This window comes from Eriocheir sinensis, chromosome 7 (genome assembly GCF_024679095.1).
Source record: "Eriocheir sinensis breed Jianghai 21 chromosome 7, ASM2467909v1, whole genome shotgun sequence".
Lineage (NCBI taxonomy): Eukaryota > Metazoa > Arthropoda > Malacostraca > Decapoda > Varunidae > Eriocheir > Eriocheir sinensis.
In genome coordinates, this window is record NC_066515.1 from 13385146 (window position 1) to 13398235 (window position 13090).

At 43.2% G+C, this 13090-nt stretch overlaps 1 protein-coding gene across 1 annotated transcript in view; it reads right to left on the reverse strand.

Annotated features, from left to right (window-relative positions):
- LOC126992673 (cytochrome P450 2L1-like) overlaps positions 1-13090 on the reverse strand; it is a gene marked incomplete at its 3' end in the record, with an annotated part of 136790 nt that overhangs the window by 9756 nt on the left and 113944 nt on the right. The window contains 1 exon segment of the mRNA XM_050851483.1: positions 2356-2536. Within this exon segment, the coding sequence (XP_050707440.1) occupies positions 2356-2536 (181 nt within the window).

A 13090-nucleotide genomic window follows, 5' to 3' on the forward strand; every position in this document is an offset into this window, starting at 1 on the left:
GTGGTGATGATGATGGTGGGTGTTGTGGTGGTGGTGGTGGTGGTGGTGGTGGTGGTGATGGTGGTGGTGGTGATGATGGTGGTGGTGGTGGTGGTGGTGATGGTGGTTGTGGTGGTGGTGGTGGTGATGATGATGATGGTGGTGGTGGTGATGATGGTGGTGATGGTGGTGGTGCATGATAATGGTTGAGGTGGTCGTGGTTGTGGTGGTGGTGATGGTGGTGGTGGTGGTGGTGGGAATGGTGGTGGTGGTGGTGATGATGGTGGTAGTGGTGGTGGTGATGATGGTAGTGGTGGTGGTGATGGTGATGATGGTGGTGATGGTGGTGGTGGTCGTGATGGTGGTGGTGGTTGTGGTGATGGTGGTGGTGGTTGTGGTGGTGGTGGTGGTGATGAGGTGGTGGTGATGGTGGTGGTTGTGGTGGTGGTGGTGATGATGACGTTGGTGGTGGTGATGATGTTGGTGGTGGTGGTGCATGATAATGGTGGTGGTGGTCGTGGTGGTGATGGTGGTGGTAGTGGTGACGGTGGTGGTGGTGTTGGTAGTGTTGTTGTTGTTGTTGGTGGTGGTGGGGGGGGGTGATGATGGTGATGATGGTGGTGGTGGTAGTGTTGTTGTTGTTGTTGTTGTTGGTATTGGTGGTGGCGGTGGTGGGGATGTTGAAGTGTAACGCAACTCTCTGATTCAGGGCAAGAGGTTTGTGGAGCGAGTTGTGAGATTCAAGGTGGAGGCGCGGCAGCTTCAGCGGATAAGGATAGGGCATCAAAATATATAGAGGCTAGTGGACGAAACATTTTTTGAGGTGCGACGTCCCTCTTGCTCGCGACTGTACCATCACACTGTACTGCCTGGGGGTTGGGATGGCATGTTCCTCCCTTATCTATTGTTGTTTACTTGCAACAATAAACTATCAGTCAATCATCAATCACAAGCTTGTGTCGCCGGCCGCCGGTTGACAACACACAGGCTATAACTAATGCCATCTAGAGGGCCTTGCTAGAACGCACCTAGAATCCGCGCTGCCAACGACGAATATATAGCCTATATAGGCTTCCTTCATTATATTTACCACTTCCTGTTTGTTTGTTGGTCTGTTTAGTGTGTCAGCTAAAGCTTTATTAACAAATAAATGCAAAACATGCAGTATACAACACAGGTATATATGCTTGTAACAGTAATAGTATCGTCGTATCGTATAGGTTATTGCACATCGGACCGTCGGGTAGCCGTTTGAACGCTTTCCATAATGTATCGATTGTGTTTCAAAATGATTGGCGTCGGTTTCTAGAAATAATCGTGTGTAGCAAAATAACGAGGATTCATATGGTTCTTATTGATATCACATGTTAATCTAGGGTATTTTCTGCGTTTATCTGTTGGACTGTTTTTCTTCTACAGTTGATAATAAAAAAAAATGTATCGTTTTTATAGCAGTACCTGACGGGTGGCCAGATGTGGCCACCCTCGGAACTTACAGGGTTAAAGAGCTGCCATTCCCCCGGTGGTTGACATTAGGAGGCACCAGCTCCATCATTGCTACCAGTTTTGCTGCTACAACGTACCAGCTTGATATTCTTTCTTGTTAGTGACCTTCATTGTCTTTCGGCAGATGTCGTACTTGATTTCCTGGACTCGAAACCGTGCGGGTGGGAAGTTTTCAAAACAACCTTTTCATTTAAGGATATTATGTTAAGAGCTTGTTAAACTGACAACAGAAGGCTTAAAGAATACGTACATAGAAGCTTTATGTCAAACGTTGATATTGATTTCAAGAGACTTAAAAAATCCGGTTATAAGGCCTGCCCAACACGCTACAACTTTGCTGCCTTCGAACGGCATGAAGGCTGATGTGCACTATTGTTTACCGGTGGGCAGCTGCAACTCCATAAGGTCACGAGGATGCTCCTGGCTGGCTAAGCTCTAGGTGCTGCCGACCAACGAGGTTACGGTCTAGGACCCCGTGGTCTTACATGCCTATCGCTGTGAGCGACCTCTTGAAATAACACCTCCTTTCTGTACACGTACATAAAAAAAGCCTGAAAGTCGCTACTCCGACAAAAAGAGATAAAAAAATGCCGGAAATCTTGATTAATTTAAGTTAGAGAATGATTACTGATACACCCCTCTCGAAATAACTTAAATATAAAAGAAGATTATTAACAAAGAAGATATTAACAAAGAAACGTTGGTCCAGAGTTTTCCGGATAGAGGGGTGAAAGAATACAGATGCTAGTAAATTCTTGCATTAAGAAGCTGAACGTAATATAGTTTTGCTTTGGTTGAAAGCATTATAAAGATTACCTCTGCTTTATGTAGCTGATATTATAACTGACGTTATTCCGTTACATTCCTTACTTGGATTTGTGCTGGTACATTGGTAGGGTTCCTCTTGGTATCACGTTGTCGATTTCTCGTTGGACACGCCGCTGCACCTCGGGGAACTTGGCCAGATAGAGGATAGCCCAGCGCATGGTGTTGGTGGTGGTCTCTACTCCGGCCACCAAGAGGTCAGTTGCGACCAGGTACAGATCCTCTACTGTAAAGGAAACGGTTACCGAGAGATAATTGTATATTTAAACACGTGGTTATGGTTGCATATTAAGCATTATATCTTTTTTTTCTATATTACAAGGAAGCAGGGGTATGTGAATAAAATCGGCCAACAACATGCAACTGCTATTGAGAATGTAGATATTTGAAAATATGCTCCATATATACGTGTAGAGTTTGTTTAGTGTGTCCTCCCATAAGAAAAAGATGTAGGAACGGTGAAAGACAGTATGGTGAATGTTTTTTTTTTTTTTTTAGTTTGCTACGGTATGAAACTTGTATTAGTGGTTAACTCTTGCAAAAGGTTTAAGAACAAAGGTATTAGTTTGACCAGAAATTCTGCATACACACACACACACACACACACACATATATATATATATATATATATATATATATATATATCTATATATAGATAGATATATATATATATATATATATATATATATATAAAGGCAGCCCGCGGACACCATTCAGTCCTCTCCCACCTCGAGATGGACCCACTCACTCCCAACGCCACTGAAGAAGGGTCCAGGACCCGAAATCGCGATCTGGCTACGCAGATGATACCCTACGGGGATACCATCAACAAACTCCCTAAAGAGAATAAGACACTCCTTAGACAAAAAGAGAACATCTTAAAGAAAATAATCAACGCTGAACTGACAATCACTTTTAATGAAATATATATATATATATATATATATATATATATATATATATATATATATGTATATATATATATATATATATATATATATATATATACACACACACTTCCAATAAACACACACAAGGTACTTTGTAGTGTTGTGGTTTGTGCGCTCGATTCGCAACCAAGAGGTCTAGCATTTCTTCCTCTCTCAGTCTCCCCCTTGACTTCTTTCAGTTCGTATATAACAAGACGTCGAAAAGCAGAGTTACCTTGACGTAAATGTGAAGCAGACAACGAAATAAGTTCCCTGACCACCATTTAGCACATTTCACCTTTAAAAAAAATGAAAACTTTTAATTCAAACTTAAACGCTTTAATGACTTAGAAGTAAAAAGCTGAAAAAGAAGGTTTACCCGGCGCCGACCCGCGCCAAGGATTATACTATTGAAACAAATATAGGCGTTCACAGAGAAAGCGGGCTCCAGCCTGCATGAGCAGGCAGCTTTCTCCAAACATTCTTGCCTGCTCAGCCCGCGCGGGCAGATGAACAAAGCCAGATAGACGTTGAGCTCAAAGGGCTTATATTACTATGACTGGACTTTCATTATTTATTTACAACTATAATTACTCGTTGTCGTCTATTACTAACGTTTGGTTATCTATTAGTATTAATTTTGTAAGAAACAGCTCTAAACATAGTATTTAGGTAGTTGCTTTAAAAAGACCAGTATGCCCGATTAAATAACCTTAACAATTTTATCAAACACCAATATCCTGCCAATTAAGGAGTACAGGCTGTAGATTGTGATACGCTTAACTATACTTTTCTTAAATAATTGTTTTTCATGCGTGCATGTTTTCTATGGATATTGTCCAGCAACATGAACTCATCAGACCATGAGCTTGACATCTTGATCTTGATTGAACACTGCGTGGATCATAACTGGAATATAAATTATAATACACGCGTCCTTGTCCGTCGCCGGGCGGCTCGGAGCCGGATACCCGCAACTTTTACGAACACCTTCCAGCAGGGGTCGGCGCCGGTGTGGTGACATTTATCATGCCGATCTCCGCATGCGCGGGCTTTGTTTACATACATAGGGTGGATTAGTTTCGGCACGGTACCGTGTCTTTTGTCGACTGTTTATGGTGATCTGTTCCACCCAAGATTTTTTTATCATAATTGTAAATGCTGACGTATGTTTTGAATAAAAAAAAAATGCATGAAATATGAAAGTTTCTTCCTGCACCCTTATATCGTTAAAAGTGATAAATGAGATTAAATGAGATTGGTTATCTCATTTATCACATTTACTAACCTACAAGGGATGTAAGTTATCGCATTTATCACATTTACCGACATACAAGTGTTGTAGGTTATCTCATTTATCACATTTACCGACATACAAGCGGTGTAGGTTATCGCATTTATCACTTCTACCAACATACAAGGGTTGTAGGTTATCGCATTTTATCAAATTTACGACATACAAAGGGTATTGGTTATCTCATTTATCACATTAACTGACGCACGGAGATGTAAGTTATCGTATCTATCGGGGTGCAGGTACACCCCTTATATATCGGTAAATGTGATAAATTAGATATCCTACGCCCCTTGAATGTCTGTAAATGTGATAAATGAGATAACCTCCACCCCGTGTATGTCGGTAAATGTGATAACTTACACCCCTTGTATGTCGGCAAATGTGATAAATACGATAACTTACATCCCTTGTATATCAGTAAATGTGATAAATGAAATAACCAACACCCTTTGTATGTCGGTAAATGTGATGAATGCGATAGCCTACACCGCTTGTACTTCGCTAATTGCGATAAATGAGAGCACCAACACCCTTTGTATGTTGGTAAATGTGATAAATGCGATAACCTACAACCCTTGTATGTCGGTAAATGTGATAAATGCGATAACCTACAACTCTTGTAGTCGGTAAATGCGATAACTTACATCCCTTGTATGTCAATAAATATGATATGAGATTACCAACACCCTTTGTATGTTAGTAAATGTGTTAAATGCGATTACCTACACAGCTTGTATATCGGTAAGGTGTGCTTGGTGGCAAATGAAAGCTCTATTAATACAGATTAAAAATCAGAAAAAAAAATGGAAAGCACTAAATAAATAAAAAAAAGGGTTTACGTTTCGAGCTCTCGCGACGAAACTACTGAGAGCAGGGAAATGTTCTGCATCATATTGGAAAGCACATTGGTAGGGCTAAATTATTTGTGAAATAATTTTTTTTTAAATTCTCAAGAAATGAGTGGGTTTCAAGGTTGGGAACTCAAAAATAATTTTTTTCAGAGTCGTTTTTTGCGAATTTATTCGATTTTTTACTCTTTCGAGTCGGTTTTTGAGCACGGTCGCTTATTACAAAATATAGCCCTTTCATTTTGCCGTCGATTGATACCAAAAAAATATTTCTGTAGCCCCAGAAATAAGGGAGTTATGGCGATTCGCACCAAAGCGGTTGATTTTCCAAAATTCGCGGCTTAATGACAGGGCTGGGTCAAGTTTCCGGTCCATCATAGTTAAGGGTTCACTGTTCCAGCCCGTTCCAGCCGCCCCCCGTGACCCCCGAGACGCCACACCGGCCCCCCGAACTCGCTACACCGTTCTCCTGCTTTGGCTGCTCTTATACTGCCTTACAAGCCCCTGGCTGCCTTCCCCTGTGCCTCTGCTATGTGTCTGCTGTCTTTGGGTCCACGCCGTTAGCAAGCCTGCGGTCTCTGCGTCCCCGGTCAAGTCCTACAATTGTGCCACGCTGCACCCCGGCCCCTCGTGTTCACCTGTTACAAGACGTCTTCCCTGGCCCGCGTCTGCAGCCCCACGCCACGTCACCCTGTGAATTATACTGCCTGCTGTGTGCTGAGCATCTCTGCTGTCGACCAGGTACCTGCCACGGTCTGCACGCACTACGTGTGTCTCCAGGAATAATGTTGCTATTAGTCTGCCGCCCTGTTGCCTGGCTGCTGATAACCTCTATACACTTGCCGTGAGTACTTTAAATCTGTTTTTTTTTTTAGGCTTCAAGAGCCCCTGCGCCCCTTAGTAGTGCTTTACCGTTCCGTACGGGTTTTGATCTTTTTTTTTTCTGTGAGCCCTGGCTGAGTTATTTTATTGTGTTGAGTCCACAGCCAATATGGCGCCCTCATGATTCTCTCCCAAGCTTGCCCGCCAAGTTTGAAAAGCGCGCGACGTTTCTCGTCTCCCATTGGCCGACTCCAGCGTCCTTCGCTTTCTCTGCCTTGCCTTGATTGGTCGCGGCACCTCCGCCCGAGGCTCTGATTGGCCTGCACCCCACGCGTTGCTACAGCGAGTCATCTGATTGGCTCGTGAGCGTGGCGGCCATTATACAAGTGTTCAAGTATTACCACACACAAACACCAAAACTAGACACATTCTCAATTGTCTTAGACATTATTTACAGTGTTATTTATTTTTCTTGTGTTCTAGTGATTATATTTGGTAATTATTGAGATTCACTACGCGCCTCCAAAATACGATATTACGCCTCCATATTATACTTATGGGACGAAATACATGACCCTTAACCATAATATGAAGGCGAAAAAACTTGAAAGTAAAGAAAAAGTGGTAAGGTAGTGAAAAGGCATATTATGCATACGCGCGCTGTGTTTTGTTGGGGGCCATTGGTAGGTGAGCAGTGTTGCCAACGATCTGGCTAGCGACGGTACGCTAGGTTACCGATGGTACGTTTAGTTAGCCATTAGCCCACGCATGTGAGACCAGGTCCACCACGCGTGGTTATTATTACTATTTTTTTAGAACACGAACCTTTACCCAAAGGGTTTTGTGAAGGTTTGGGCCGGGTATAGTATTAGGTAAAGGTGCGTGTTCTAAAAAAAATTAAAAATAACCACGCGTGGTGGACTTGGTCTCACATGCGTGGGCTAGTGGCTAACTAAGCGTACCATCGGTAACCTAGCGTACCAAAGCTAACCGGATCGTTGGCAACACTGCTCACCTTCCAATGCCCGCCACCAAAACAAAGCGCGCGTATGTATAATATGCCTTTTCACTACCTTTACCGCTTTTTCTTTAATTTTAAGTTTTTCCGCCATCATATTATGGTTTAGGGACATGTATTTCGTCCCTTTACTATAATATGGAGGCGTAATATCGTATTTTGGAGGCGCGTAGTGATTCTCAATAATTACCTTTTATTTTTTTTAATTACTGCGCGCACACCACTCCCGTGTACACACACAATAACACACCACGCCGCGTGACCTTGACCCCCCTTCCCCATCAGCTGTTTCCTCCCCCTCCCCGTCACCCACACGCCCATTACCTGTTTACCGTGTTTCCTCCACGTTATTTCCTCAACCAATGTGTTATTTTCTGCCTTATTTCATGTGTACATTTACTAATTTTATTTGTATAGGCAGATAATTGTGTGTAGTCGCTGCTTTAGCCACGTGTTAGCAGAATTACGCTTCTTACCATGGCCTATTGTTTGTCATACATCGGTTGTGAGTGTATTTTTGTTTCTTTCAGTATTTCATGTTTACCTGTGTGCCTAGTTATTTGCAACTTTGTCATTTCTGTGTCAAGCTTAGATCAGGTTAAAGTAACCTTGTCATACTAATCACAGTTGGTTGCTAAACACATGCTTATTACATTGACTTGCTCTCGTTGCTTTGCACATTGATTTTATTGATTTATTTTTTTCAACTGTGTAACGAGTTGTCATTTGTGCTAAATGCCTTTTGTACTTCATTGATAGAGTACTAGCCTAACATTCATTGATAGCCTACTTGCCATTGTCATTGTGTGATTTTGTAATTACTAGTAGACTCTTTTCACAAATATAATCGTGTAATAATTTATAATATTGTGTATTTACCCCAACAGCACACCACTATCCCCTCCATTATTGCTGCTTGCCCCAATTCTAGTATGTTAACTTTTCAGTCCTTTGTTATCGGTTTTGCTTTTGCTCTTGGGGCTGACACAGGTGGTTCAGTAAATTTGCTTAGTCACAGTGCTTTTTCTAGCTTTGAAAGATACCCTGCAAGACATCTCCTTAGGTCATTCTGGTGTATCCTTAAAAGGTGTTGATGGCTCTGCCTTAACTGTTCTTGGCACCATCACTTTGCCTGTCTCCTTCACACATGACTCCAAAGTATTCAACATTAAACTTTTTGTCACCCCAAATGTTGCCCTTCAGTGTGATGAACTTTTAGGCATCCAGTCCCTTGTTTCCCATTCTATTGACATATTCCCTAAACGTCTTGCTATTTCTGCAGATGGGATCCTTCTCCATGCTATGGACAACCCGAGCTTCTTTCTGAGCCAGACTGTCTCTGCCCTTGCGACTACGGCTCCTGACGACATCGCAGTTCCCCCACAGGACCCGAGTGTGCCTATGGCCAATACAGTGCCTAGTGCCCTAGAGGAAAAACGTTCGACCTCTGCTCAGGACCTTGTTTCTGCTGTTGTCATTGGTGACCAATATATTGGTCCTGCTTCATGTGTCCGATTTTCTGTTCGTTTACCGGACTTTGTTCCTGTCGGCACCCAGGTAATGTCCTTACCTGACACTATGCGCACCAGCCGTCTAGCTTTAGAGTCCACACTCGCTACGGTGCGTCCTGATCATATCAGCGATGCCATGGTCACAAATACTAAGGTTTCGCCAGTCACACTAAAAAATGGTGTGCTTCTGGGCACGTACCAGATCCTCGACGAGCCCGTCTCGGAGGACCCACCTGTTCTTCCTGTTGCTAGTGTCACAGAGCACGAAACTATTGCATCCTAGCCTGGTATTATTACGGAACTTACGCCCCATGCCAGTGTTGTGGATTATCCTGAGAGCAAGTCTCTTCATTTGCAAACATTATCAAAATTCCGGCAAGCTATTGCTTTGCCTGGAGAACAACTTGATGTGACCAACAGAGTCAGTCTCCACATTGCACTTCAATCTGACGCTCATCCGTCTTACGTCCCTTCTTACCGTCTGCCACTTTGCGTCTATCACATCCCCTCTAACGCGTCTTCTAAAGAAGGATGTTCCGTTCGTGTGGAAAGATGGCTCATCAACAGAGTTTTGATACATAAGAACATAAGAACATAAGAACGCAAGAGTCTGCAAGAGGCCGGTAGGCCTGTACGAGGCAGCTCCTTAGACCCTAAGCTCCCGTGTATCTAACCCCACCTAATATCGCTGTCCATGAATTTATCTAGTCTATTTTTGAATGTGACAATTGTATTGGCACTCACCACATGACTGCTAAGCCTATTCCACTCGTCCACTACCCTGTTAGTAAACCAATTTTTGCCTATGTCCCTGTTGAATCTGAATTTATCCAGTTTAAACCCGTTACTTCGTGTCCTACCCGGTTCTCTTACTAACAAAACCTAATGAATGTCTCCCTTATTAAAGCCCTTCATCCATTTATAAACCTCGATCATGTCTCCACACACCCTTCGCCTTTCTAGATAATGCAAGTTTAACTGTTTGAGTCTTTCCTCGTATGGCAAGTTTCTCAACCCCTGAATCATCTTAGTCATCCTCCTCTGCACCGATTCTAACATTTTGATATCCATTCTATAGTAGGGTGACCAGAACTGAACCGCATAGTCAAGATGAGGTCTAACTAATGCTAAATATAGTTTGAGGAAGACTTCGGGGCTTCTGTTGCTTAAGCTCCTTGAAATAAATCCCAGTACCCTATTAGCTCGATTTCTAGCTTGAATGCATTGTGCCCTTGGACGGAGATCAGAGCTCACTAAGACCCCTAAATCCCTCTCGCACCCAGACCTACTTATGAGAGTGTCATTTAAGCAATAGTTATGTGAGGGGTTGCTCCTACCTACACTCAGAATACTGCACTTCCCTACATTGAACTCCATCTGCCATTTATCCGCCCAGTCATATAATCTGTTGAGTTCACCTTGGAGAATACTAGCGTCCTGATCCGACTCAATTACTCTACCGATCTTGGTATCATCTGCAAATTTACTAACATCACTACTAATTCCTGTGTCTAAGTCATTGATATAAATAATAAACAAAAGTGGACCTAATACCGAACCTTGTGGGACCCCACTCGTAACACATCCCCAGTCAGATCTTTTACCATTGATTTGCACTCTTTGCTTCCTATTGCTAAGCCACGCCTTGACCCAGTTCAAAACTTTACCCTCTACTCCGTGAGCCTGTAATTTAAGCAACAGTCGTTGGTGAGGAACTTTGTCAAACGCTTTACTAAAATCAAGATAGATTACATCATAATTTTCATCTCTGTCAACCGCCTCAAATACTTTATTGTAGATACTCTCAAGCATGCTCTCACACATGCCCCGATCCTAGCGTTTCCTGATTACACCTTGCCTTTTACTATGTACACAGACGCTTCTTCTTTTGGCACTGGTGCAGTTCTAATGCAGACTGTAGATGGACAACGTCCACATGTCATTGCTTATGCTAGCCGTGTACTTACTGACCCTGAGTCAAGGTACTCTGTAACTCACCTTGAAGCTCTAGCTGTTGTCTGGGCCCTCAAACATTTTAAGGATATTATTTTTAATTATCCTATCACAGTTTACACTGACCACACTGCAGTTACAACTCTTTTCAGTGGCAAGAATCTCACCGGCCGCCTGGCTACGTGGTACCTAACCATCCAACAGTTCAACCCTGTGATAAAGTATTTACCGGGTAAACTCAACACTGTCGCTGACGCGTTGTCCCGACATATTCCTGCCGCTGCAGTTTCTGAGGTCCAGAACTTCTCACTTGACGAGCTTCAGACGGCTCAACGCCTTGACGCGTTGTGGTCTAAAGTCGTCTACGCCCTTGAGTCTGGCGATGACTCCACATTACCTCATCTACATGTGCCCCTTCCTGCCTTTTCCTTACAGGACGGCATTGTTTGTCGCACAGTGGCCATTAAGGGAGAGACGTTACTAAAGTTGTCATCCCTACTGCTCTGGTGAAGACTGTTTTCAGCTTCTCCATGACGCTCTGCATGCTGGTCACCCCGGACGGGACAGAACCTTAGCTGCGGCTCGTGCTAAGTACTACTGGCCTACGATGAGACGACGTTGAAAAACATGTTGTGCAGTGTATGTCCTGTGCACAAACCAAAGGTTCTACTAAAACTGCTCCAATTTTGGAATATCCGCTACCTGACGGACCTTTTGATCTTGTTGGCATTGATCTCTTAGAGTTCCCTTGCAGTCATCAAGGCTCCTCATACGTCCTTGTCTGCGTTGATCACTTCAGTCGTTTTGTGGTTTTAGCTCCATTGCGCAGCAAGTCTGCTACGACAGTCGCTCATGCACCTGTTTCTAACCTGATTTGCCCCTACACGTCTCCTCGTGTTCGTCTCAGTGATAATGGGACAGAATTTAAGAACCAAATTCTTCGCGACATTTGCCAACAGTTTAAAATTAAACAAACATTCATTACTGCACATCATCCGGCGTCTAATGGCCTTGTCGAAAGACCAAAGGAAAATTTTAGAGATTCTGCGTCATTATACAGGTCGTTTTCAGGAATCTTGGGAAGATTGGCTACCCCATGTTGCTGCTTGTATTAACAATTCAGTCAATTCCTCCACAGACAAAGCGCCTCACTACATCCTGTTTGGCTATGACAAAAGACTGCCTTATGATGTCATTCTGCAGACTCCTCGCCCCCTCTATTCCTTTGATGACTACTCTCAGATGCAGCTCCACAGTTTTCAAACTATTCACGCTTCTGTGAGGGATAAGCTTAAAGCTTCCCGCGAGGAGATGCTGCGTAAACAACACCTTCAAGCAAGTCCCATCACCTTCAGTGTTGGAAACTCTGTGATGAAGCATGTCCCTGACCGCTCTTGCAAATTGCTTCCTAAATTTTCAGGTCCTTATCTTATTGCTGCAAAGAGGCATGGTAATAAATTTAATATTCATGACCCGGTCAGTCATTGCTCAGAGGTAGTTCACGCTGATAGGCTCAAGCATGTGAGTTTGCCTCTTTCGCCTAACATTCAGCCTCCTACTCCCACTTCTACCTCTGAACCTTCCACTCCTTCCCCACCTGACACTAGCTCCCCTTCCTACAGACAGAAGCTGAGGTCTGCTAGTCGTCTTCCTTAATTTTTTTATCATTGTCATGTTTTTGCCTTTTATTTGTGAAGCTACCACAGATGGCATATTATTTTTGTATTTATGTACTTTTTTTTTGTTAAAGGCTCCTCACTTAACATTATATGTATAATGGGTCATGTGAGGACACATGCCGGTGGTGGCCGAGCGATGTTGTAGCGTATATATGTGTATATATATATATATATATATATATATATATATATATATATATATATATATATATATATATATATATATATATATATGTGTGTGTGTGTGTGTGTGTGTGTGCATATTTATAAGTATATTTCAAATGTCGCGCCCTATGTGTGCCCCGTGCTTTGGCGCGCTTTCCGCGTCAGTCTGGGCCTGACACTCATCCCGGCAGGGTCTCGGCGCTCGATCCTCGCCTCTCCCTGTATTTTCCAATAAATTAAGGATAGGAGCCAGGCCTCTTCATTCACCTACAACTACTACAACACTTAGTGGCAACCACTACAACAACAGCGCAGCCAAACCTACCCAGAAATACCTGATTAGGACAGCTGTCGCCTCTGCCATCAGACCCCCCCTCTCTCTCTCTCTCTCTCTCTCTCTCTCTCTCTCTCTCTCTCTCTCTCTCTCTCTCTCTCTCTCTCTCTCTCTCTCTCTCTCTTGAACAAATACTTGTTCACGTTGTAAAAATATTTTTTTCTCAAGTGTTGAGCACACGAGAGTGCGTCGGAGTAACTATCATGGCGGGTGGAGTTCAAGGA